Consider the following 10,251-nt stretch of genomic DNA (forward strand, 5'->3'; position numbering starts at 1 on the left):
GGTTTTGCACAGGGCCTCAAGTCTTCTGCAGCACTGTTTTGGCTGAGGAACAAATGGATGGAAATGCAGAGGCTACATTTTTAAGAGACAAAACCAGCCTTAGTTTACTGCATTTGGGGTGATATAATTAGAATGATCTGATTGTTTGTTGCCTCTTCAACCTGGAGAGGTGTTTTCCCCAGATGAAGCAAAGCAGGACAGAGCCAACAGCTCCAGTGTAAAGTGTCCCTCCTGTCTGCATCTCACCACCTCCATGACCCTTGTGACACCACAAGCACCTTTTTCCCTTGGTTGGGCCTTTTTCCTTATTTTTAAATACAGCTGTGCCTCCCTAGTCCCCTGCCATGGAAAAAGAAGAGGATGGATTTCAAACCTCCACCAACCCATTCACATCCCAACTGGATCTGTATAACACTCTCCCACTCCCACAGGGTAGGGCAGGGGACTCAGAATGGGCTCATGGGGGACAAGATAAAGTCCATTTTCCTACAAGGCAGACTCCAATGCAAGCAGGCTTTGGGGTGACACCTTCGTGGGCATTTACACAGATTTCCTGTTTCATGGGAAGTGAGGTTAAATTAGACATGTTTGGAATCACAGTCTGACCTTTCTCAGCCAAAGCAGGTTCAGTTCAGACACTGCCAGCTGTACCAAAAGCTTTGCTGAGTGTCACAAAGAGCAAGCACCTCATACCATGGTTTTAGTAAAATGTTCACAAAGATAAAATCTGTGCAAACCTCTACTGGGTCCTGATCTTGACACAAAACCAAATCAAGAAGGGTTTCAAGTGCACTGGAAAGAAGAGCAGAATAATTCACTCTTCCAATTCCTACATAATATAAGGAAAATTGGTCTTTGCAAGACCAAGCTTCTGGTGGCATTTCACCCCAAAGAGGTTGTGTGTAAGAAACCATCGTGGCTGGGCACACAGGGATTGCACTGCTTGGCTCTTAGTTGGGATTGTCTGTAAAGAAATGGGAAATGTCATTATGGAGCTGGGAGCAGAGAGGTTTCTGAAGTACTGCGGTCTTGTACAGTGTAACAAAACTCTTTCTAAAATGAATTAGGTAAATGCTTGTGACCATGTCATACCTGAAGGGCACTTTACGGCTCTGACATTTATCTCATGAGTACAGTGATCTGAAATACATATGCATTTCCAGCGTAATCCTTCGCCGCTGTAAATCACGCGCTGGAATGAGAGCGTATCTGGCAACGTTAATTCCAAGATATCATCCTTACAGTTCCTGGCAACAGACCCCGATGAAAATAAATGGTTTATAAACACTGTCTGACATGCATGAGCCTTTCCAAATTATTTACAAGTGATGTTTGGGAGCTTTGTTCCAAGGAAGTATTTCTCCTCTGTTCAGTTCAGATATTAAAACTGGCTGGGTGGGGATGAGGAGGGGAAGGCGTCAGCGCTACACAGTCACAGCTGGGTACATCTTTTGCTCGCTGTTGGTGTGTGGGAAGGGAGATTGGATCTGCCTGTAGCCGCTCTGCAGGCCGTCCAGAAAGGGGGGCACCGGGGTCAGCGGCATCGAGTCGTGCTGCATGGCGTAGCCCACGTACTGCGGGTGCAGGTACTGGCCCTGGTGCGGCACGATCTGCGTGGCTTGCTGGCAGTTCAGCACCGAGAAGTTCGTGGGCATGTTGACGTAGACATTATTCATGGTCCCTTCTGGCAAGCAGCAGTTGGTCTGGGACCTCGTCGGTGGAGCTCTGGCCCCCGAGTTGGCGCTGGAGCTGGAGCTGGCAGCCGTGCTCGACTGGCGGGAGGAGGAGCCCCGGGAGGTGCTGGAACTTGGGATCATGGGGATCGTCTCCATCAGGCGGGTGCCTGCAGGGGCTCGACTCTGCTGGGGCTCCTGCTTGGGCCGCAGGCATCTGCAACAGCAAGCTGCCACTAGTGACCCCAAGATGATGAAAGCGACAAATACAGATCCCACGATAAGGAACGGCACGTAGATGGGCACTGCAACACAAGGAAGACATTGTCAGTGTAGGCCAAGGACAATCCTCAGCAGCTCCAGCAGAAGTCCCCCCTCATGCAAGCAGAGCCCACTTCTTCCCAGCACAGGTCAATACAAGCAGAGCATTTTATACCAGAATGATGAAAAGGGCTGTTAAACCCAGTGGCTTAAATTTCCCTCCTGTTGATGGTGGTCTAGTTCACTGCTTCACATTTCATCAAATTATGTCTCCAATATGTCCTACCAGAACAATCAGCCACAATACAGCTGGGTTTGAACAGTGCCTTAAGGAGATACTGTGGGGCAGGACCCCTCCTGAGAGCTCAGGATCACGGCATCCTTCTCCATCACCAGCCCACTGTGGCTGTTGTCAGCCCGCTGGAGCAGGGTGACAGCCAGGCAGTGACCAGACAGTGACCTGTAGTCACAGGCCTTCTGACACCCCACAGCCCTGGGGATGAATGCCCACCTGTTCTACACTTCAGCCCTGGTTTAGGGAGAAACCACAGAGCAGGTGGTGCAGAGACAGCACCATGCTCCAAAGGGGCAGCATTCCTCCTTGTGAGGCCTAATGAAGGGACATCAGAGCAGGAGGACTGAGGGTGGGAAAGGGGTAGGAGCAAAAAGCATGGATGATGCTCATTGGTGGCATCAGGAGCCACCAAGGATGGTAAACATCATCCTTGGAAGAATCTGGGCTACGTGTACAGATTTCACAGAATACACCTGAGTTGGAAAGGACGCACAAAAATTGAGTCCAACTCTTAAGTGAATGGCCCATACAGGGATCAGACCCACAACGGTCCAATTAGCTCTATCCAACTGAGCTAATCCATTCTGCAGTCCCAGGGAAAAAGCTTTTTTCTCTGCCTCAGTAACAAATCTGCATGGATATATCCACAAATAACAAAGGGAAGGTGTTTCCCCTTCAGTGCTTGTGAATGCTCCCAGCAACATGCCTGGAGTTCATCATTTCCACCAAAATCTGGCAGCTCCAAGACCCAGGCACGGCTATGGATCCCTGCTTGACCCTGTCTGACCCTGCTAAGGCAGCCACTGCTAATGACCTGCAAGTTAATCAGTGCCAGCACAGGGCAATGGCTCCCAAACCTGCAAAGCAATAAATTTTAAATTTAAAAATTGTTACAAAAATGCATTGTTCTCAGAATTGCAAAGGGAGGGGGGGTTATCTGTCTGCTCAAGACAGAATACTTCCTGGCACATGAAGCGAGTTATAACCAAAAGGCCACTTTTCTTCCATCACTTTAGTACTTTTAAACAAAAGGCTGTAAAACATCATCTCCACTTCTGCGCTTGGCGTTACAGCAGCTCTTGAGCAGGTGCACACACTTGCTCCAGACTGTAATGTGCAAGTTTTTCAGGAGTAAATCTGTCCTAATTATGGACAGATTTACTCCTGGAAAACATCACTTCAGGCCGCTTCTCCCTCACTCAGCATTGTGTGGATGGCAGCAAGGGTGCTGGGGAGCCACCGGGGCTTTTTTAAATAGCAGTAGAAAGACTTGAGTTTATCCTTGAAATTCAATATTGTAAAATTAGTCCTAAGTGGGGATATCAGAGCTGCAAGAACATACACAATTACAGTGGGGACCAGCCAGAGTCCTTTTGCAATATCCTTTTACTTTTTCTGATCTGCTCTTACAGGTTGTCTCATTTTTCCTTGCCTTTTCAATGGGGAGCTCAACCATGGCTGAGAAGCCCGTTCAAAGTGGCGGCAGAGCTGTGCCAGGCCGACACGGCTGGCCCGGGACTCAGGGGAGTGGTGTCACCTGCTCTGGCAGAGACGCGGCTGGGATTTCCAGCAGTAAGGGCGGGAAAGGCAGGCCTTCGGCTTGGGCACTGCTCCCAGTGTAAGAGCGGCCGCCGGGCCCGGCCAGCGCCGACTCCGTCCGTCCTGCCCCACGACTCGACGGAGGGGGAACCGGCGGCAGGGGGGGGAAGGGGCGGGCAAGAAGATCGCCGCAAACCCGCGACGGCTCCCGTGGAGCCGCCGAGCCGGAGACACCCTCGGAGCCATCCGAGCCGAGCCGAGGCTGTCTCACCTGCCGCGCCGTCGGGGCCGTCCTTGCCGGGGCGGCCCGGCTCGCCGCCGCCCTGCCGCCGGTCGTTGTCGCAGGCACCCTGGTCGAGACGCGCCTCGGCGCTGGAGCAGCAGTACCGGAGAGCGCAGCTGCCACAGCAGATGGTGGCGTCGCCGCCGTCGAAGCGCTCGGGGCACTGGAAGCCGTCCCGCCAGCCGCCCTGCCCGTCCAGCCAGCCGTGGCAGTACTCGCCGCTGGCCGCGGCCCCCGCCGGCAGCAGCCAGCCCAGCGCCGCCAGCAGCAGCCAGCCCGGCATGGCGCCGCCGGAGGGGCGGACGCTCCGTCAGGCCCCCCCCGCGCCGGGGCAGCGCCGCCCGGCCCCCCGGGGCAGGCAGCCGCCGCGCGGCGGGGACTCTGGCCGCAGGTCCCGCCGCCACCGCTGCCGCATGCCCTGGGCCGGCCCGCGGGGTGCGGAGCCGCCGCCCGGGGCGCACCGGCGGAGCCGGGGGCACCGCTACTGCGCTCTCGCTCCCCGCAGCTTCGCCGCGGCCGCCCGGCGCGGAGCCAAGCGGGTCGGGTCGGGTCGGGTCGGGTCGGGTCGGGCGGACCGGCGCACAGCTCCCGGCGCAGAGCTCCCGAGGCACCCCGTCCGGCACCGCGGCCGCTCTGAGAGAGAAGAGCCGCGGCCGCACTTGTAGGCGGTGGGGCGGCCCGGCGAGCATACGCCCGCCCCGCCCCGCCCGACGGGGCGGTACCAGCGCGCGGGCGGGGGTCGCGGCGCCGGCCGGGGCGGCGCGGAGCGAAGCGGCGCGGGTCGGGTCGGGCGCGCGGAGCCCACGCCGCACTGCTCCCAACTCGCCCCGTCCGGCGCCACGGCCGCTCTGCGGGGGAGGCGCCGCGGCCGCACGTATAGGCCCGCGCGCGGGCGGGGTCGTGGCGCCGGCCGGGGCGGGGCGGGCCGGAACGCGGCGCGGCGCGAAACCACGCGAAACCACGCGCTGCGGCGCGAAGCGGCGAAACTACGCGCCGCGAAGCGGCGAAACAACGAAACTACGCGCCGCGGGGCGAAGCAACGAAACCACGCGCCGCGAAGCGGCGAAACTACGCGGCGCGGCTACGCGGCGAAACTACGCGCCGCGGCGCGGAGCGACGAAACTACGCGGCGCGGCGCGTAGCAAGGAAACTACGCGCCGCGGCGCGTAGCAAGGAAACTACGCGCCGCGGCGCGTAGCAACGAAACTACGCGGCGCGGCGCGTAGCAACGAAACTACGCGCCGCGGCGCGTAGCAACGAAACTACGCGCCGCGGCGCGTAGCAACGAAACTACGCGGCGCGTAGCAAGGAAAGTACGCGGCGCGTAGCAAGGAAAGTACGCGGCGCGTAGCAACGAAACTACGCGGCGCGTAGCAAGGAAAGTACGCGGCGCGTAGCAACGAAACTGCGCGTCGCGGAGCGACGAAACTACGCGGCCCGGCGCGAAGCAAAGCGAAACTGCGCGGCCTGCTCCGTTCCGCGGACCGAAGCGGCGCGGGTCGGGTCGGGCGCGCGGAGCCCACGCCGCACTGCTCCCAACTCGCCCCGTCCGGCGCCACGGCCGCTCTGCGGGGAAGGCGCCGCGGCCGCACGTATAGGCCCGCGCGCGGGCGGGGTCGTGGCGCCGGCCGGGGCGGGGCGGGCTGGAACGCGGCGCGGCGCGAAACCACGCGAAACCACGCGCTGCGGCGCGAAGCGGCGAAACTACGCGCCGCGAAGCGGCGAAACAACGAAACTACGCGCCGCGGGGCGAAGCAACGAAACCACGCGCCGCGAAGCGGCGAAACTACGCGGCGCGGCTACGCGGCGAAACTACGCGGCGCGTAGCAAGGAAACTACGCGGCGCGGCGCGTAGCAAGGAAACTACGCGGCGCGGCGCGTAGCAACGAAACTACGCGCCGCGGCGCGTAGCAAGGAAACTACGCGGCGCGTAGCAAGGAAACTACGCGGCGCGGCGCGTAGCAAGGAAACTACGCGGCCCGGCGCGTAGCAACGAAACTACGCGGCGCGTAGCAAGGAAAGTACGCGGCGCGTAGCAAGGAAAGTACGCGGCGCGTAGCAACGAAACTACGCGGCGCGTAGCAAGGAAAGTACGCGGCGCGTAGCAAGGAAAGTACGCGGCGCGTAGCAACGAAACTACGCGGCGCGGCGCGTAGCAACGAAACTACGCGGCGCGTAGCAACGAAACTACGCGGCGCGTAGCAACGAAACTACGCGGCGCGGCGCGTAGCAACGAAACTACGCGGCGCGTAGCAACGAAACTACGCGGCGCGGCGCGTAGCAACGAAACTACGCGGCCCGGCGCGAAGCAAAGCGAAACTGCGCGGCCTGCTCCGTTCCGCGGACCGAAGCGGCGCTGGTCGGGTCGGACGCGCCGGTGGGGCGTCCCGGCGCGCATACGTCCGCCCCGCCCGACGGGGCGGTACCCGCGCGCGGGCGGTACCAGCGCGCGGGCGGGGTCGCGGCGCCGGCCGGGGCGGCGCGGAGCGAAGCGGCGCGGGTCGGGTCGGGCGCGCGGAGCCCACGCCGCACTGCTCCCAACTCGCCCCGTCCGGCGCCACGGCCGCTCTGCGGGGGAGGCGCCGCGGCCGCACGTATAGGCCCGCGCGCGGGGCGGGGTCGTGGCGCCGGCCGGGGCGGGGCGGGCCGGAACGCGGCGCGGCGCGAAACCACGCGAAACCACGCGCTGCGGCGCGAAGCGGCGAAACTACGCGCCGCGAAGCGGCGAAACAACGAAACTACGCGCCGCGGGGCGAAGCAACGAAACCACGCGCCGCGAAGCGGCGAAACTACGCGGCGCGGCTACGCGGCGAAACTACGCGGCGCGTAGCAAGGAAACTACGCGGCGCGGCGCGTAGCAAGGAAACTACGCGGCGCGGCGCGTAGCAACGAAACTACGCGCCGCGGCGCGTAGCAAGGAAACTACGCGGCGCGTAGCAAGGAAACTACGCGGCGCGGCGCGTAGCAAGGAAACTACGCGGCGCGGCGCGTAGCAACGAAACTACGCGGCGCGTAGCAAGGAAAGTACGCGGCGCGTAGCAAGGAAAGTACGCGGCGCGTAGCAACGAAACTACGCGGCGCGTAGCAAGGAAAGTACGCGGCGCGTAGCAAGGAAAGTACGCGGCGCGTAGCAACGAAACTACGCGGCGCGGCGCGTAGCAACGAAACTACGCGGCGCGTAGCAACGAAACTACGCGGCGCGTAGCAACGAAACTACGCGGCGCGGCGCGTAGCAACGAAACTACGCGGCGCGTAGCAACGAAACTACGCGGCGCGGCGCGTAGCAACGAAACTACGCGGCCCGGCGCGAAGCAAAGCGAAACTGCGCGGCCTGCTCCGTTCCGCGGACCGAAGCGGCGCTGGTCGGGTCGGACGCGCCGGTGGGGCGTCCCGGCGCGCATACGTCCGCCCCGCCCGACGGGGCGGTACCCGCGCGCGGGCGGTACCAGCGCGCGGGCGGGGTCGCGGCGCCGGCCGGGGCGGCGCGGAGCGAAGCGGCGCGGGTCGGGTCGGGCGCGCGGAGCCCACGCCGCACTGCTCCCAACTCGCCCCGTCCGGCGCCACGGCCGCTCTGCGGGGGAGGCGCCGCGGCCGCACGTATAGGCCCGCGCGCGGGCGGGGTCGTGGCGCCGGCCGGGGCGGGGCGGGCCGGAACGCGGCGCGGCGCGAAACCACGCGAAACCACGCGCTGCGGCGCGAAGCGGCGAAACTACGCGCCGCGAAGCGGCGAAACAACGAAACTACGCGCCGCGGGGCGAAGCAACGAAACCACGCGCCGCGAAGCGGCGAAACTACGCGGCGCGGCTACGCGGCGAAACTACGCGCCGCGGCGCGGAGCGACGAAACTACGCGCCGCGTAGCAAGGAAACTACGCGGCGCGGCGCGTAGCAAGGAAACTACGCGGCGCGGCGCGTAGCAACGAAACTACGCGCCGCGGCGCGTAGCAAGGAAACTACGCGGCGCGGCGCGTAGCAACGAAACTACGCGGCGCGGCGCGTAGCAACGAAACTACGCGGCGCGGCGCGTAGCAACGAAACTACGCGGCGCGGCGCGTAGCAACGAAACTACGCGGCGCGTAGCAACGAAACTACGCGGCGCGGCGCGTAGCAACGAAACTACGCGGCGCGTAGCAAGGAAAGTACGCGGCGCGTAGCAACGAAACTACGCGGCGCGTAGCAACGAAACTGCGCGTCGCGGAGCGACGAAACTACGCGGCCCGGCGCGAAGCAAAGCGAAACTGCGCGGCCTGCTCCGTTCCGCGGACCGAAGCGGCGCTGGTCGGGTCGGGCGCGCCGGTGGGGCGTCCCGGCGCGCCTACGTCCGCCCCGCCCGACGGGGCGGTACCCGCGCGCGGGCGGTACGCCGGGGCGGCGCGGAGCGAAGCGGCGCGGGTCGGGTCGGGCGCGCGGAGCCCACGCCGCACTGCTCCCAACTCGCCCCGTCCGGCGCCACGGCCGCTCTGCGGGGGAGGCGCCGCGGCCGCACGTATAGGCCCGCGCGCGGGCGGGGTCGTGGCGCCGGCCGGGGCGGGGCGGGCCGGAACGCGGCGCGGCGCGAAACCACGCGAAACCACGCGCTGCGGCGCGAAGCGGCGAAACTACGCGCCGCGAAGCGGCGAAACAACGAAACTACGCGCCGCGGGGCGAAGCAACGAAACCACGCGCCGCGAAGCGGCGAAACTACGCGGCGCGGCTACGCGGCGAAACTACGCGCCGCGGCGCGGAGCGACGAAACTACGCGCCGCGTAGCAAGGAAACTACGCGGCGCGGCGCGTAGCAAGGAAACTACGCGGCGCGGCGCGTAGCAACGAAACTACGCGGCGCGGCGCGTAGCAAGGAAACTACGCGCCGCGGCGCGTAGCAACGAAACTACGCGGCGCGGCGCGTAGCAACGAAACTACGCGCCGCGGCGCGTAGCAACGAAACTACGCGGCGCGGCGCGTAGCAACGAAACTACGCGGCGCGTAGCAACGAAACTACGCGGCGCGGCGCGTAGCAACGAAACTACGCGGCGCGTAGCAAGGAAAGTACGCGGCGCGTAGCAACGAAACTACGCGGCGCGTAGCAACGAAACTGCGCGTCGCGGAGCGACGAAACTACGCGGCCCGGCGCGAAGCAAAGCGAAACTGCGCGGCCTGCTCCGTTCCGCGGACCGAAGCGGCGCTGGTCGGGTCGGGCGCGCCGGTGGGGCGTCCCGGCGCGCCTACGTCCGCCCCGCCCGACGGGGCGGTACCCGCGCGCGGGCGGTACGCCGGGGCGGCGCGGAGCGAAGCGGCGCGGGTCGGGTCGGGCGCGCGGAGCCCACGCCGCACTGCTCCCAACTCGCCCCGTCCGGCGCCACGGCCGCTCTGCGGGGGAGGCGCCGCGGCCGCACGTATAGGCCCGCGCGCGGGCGGGGTCGTGGCGCCGGCCGGGGCGGGGCGGGCCGGAACGCGGCGCGGCGCGAAACCACGCGAAACCACGCGCTGCGGCGCGAAGCGGCGAAACTACGCGCCGCGAAGCGGCGAAACAACGAAACTACGCGCCGCGGGGCGAAGCAACGAAACCACGCGCCGCGAAGCGGCGAAACTACGCGGCGCGGCTACGCGGCGAAACTACGCGCCGCGGCGCGGAGCGACGAAACTACGCGGCGCGTAGCAAGGAAACTACGCGCCGCGGCGCGTAGCAACGAAACTACGCGGCGCGGCGCGTAGCAACGAAACTACGCGCCGCGGCGCGTAGCAAGGAAACTACGCGGCGCGGCGCGTAGCAACGAAACTACGCGGCGCGGCGCGTAGCAACGAAACTACGCGGCGCGGCGCGTAGCAACGAAACTACGCGGCGCGGCGCGTAGCAACGAAACTACGCGGCGCGTAGCAACGAAACTACGCGGCGCGGCGCGTAGCAACGAAACTACGCGGCGCGTAGCAAGGAAAGTACGCGGCGCGTAGCAACGAAACTACGCGGCGCGTAGCAACGAAACTGCGCGTCGCGGAGCGACGAAACTACGCGGCCCGGCGCGAAGCAAAGCGAAACTGCGCGGCCTGCTCCGTTCCGCGGACCGAAGCGGCGCTGGTCGGGTCGGGCGCGCCGGTGGGGCGTCCCGGCGCGCCTACGTCCGCCCCGCCCGACGGGGCGGTACCCGCGCGCGGGCGGTACGCCGGGGCGGCGCGGAGCGAAGCGGCGCGGGTCGGGTCGGGCGCGCGGAGCCCACGCCGCACT

The 10,251-nt window shown here is 64.6% G+C and overlaps 1 protein-coding gene across 1 annotated transcript; it reads right to left on the bottom strand.

Annotated features, from left to right (window-relative positions):
- Positions 1-1,381: 1,381 nt before the first annotated feature.
- On the bottom strand, positions 1,382-4,452 carry SHISA2 (shisa family member 2). The gene is made up of 2 exons (XM_068181253.1): positions 4,040-4,452; positions 1,382-1,978 (listed from the first exon to the last, which is right to left on the bottom strand). The coding sequence occupies exons 1-2, from the start codon at positions 4,332-4,334 to the stop codon at positions 1,425-1,427; spliced, it is 849 nt and encodes a 282-aa protein (XP_068037354.1). The 5' UTR covers positions 4,335-4,452; the 3' UTR covers positions 1,382-1,424.
- Positions 4,453-10,251: the final 5,799 nt, after the last annotated feature.

The sequence above is a fragment of the Anomalospiza imberbis genome, chromosome 2, assembly GCF_031753505.1.
Source record: "Anomalospiza imberbis isolate Cuckoo-Finch-1a 21T00152 chromosome 2, ASM3175350v1, whole genome shotgun sequence".
Taxonomy (NCBI): domain Eukaryota; kingdom Metazoa; phylum Chordata; class Aves; order Passeriformes; family Viduidae; genus Anomalospiza; species Anomalospiza imberbis.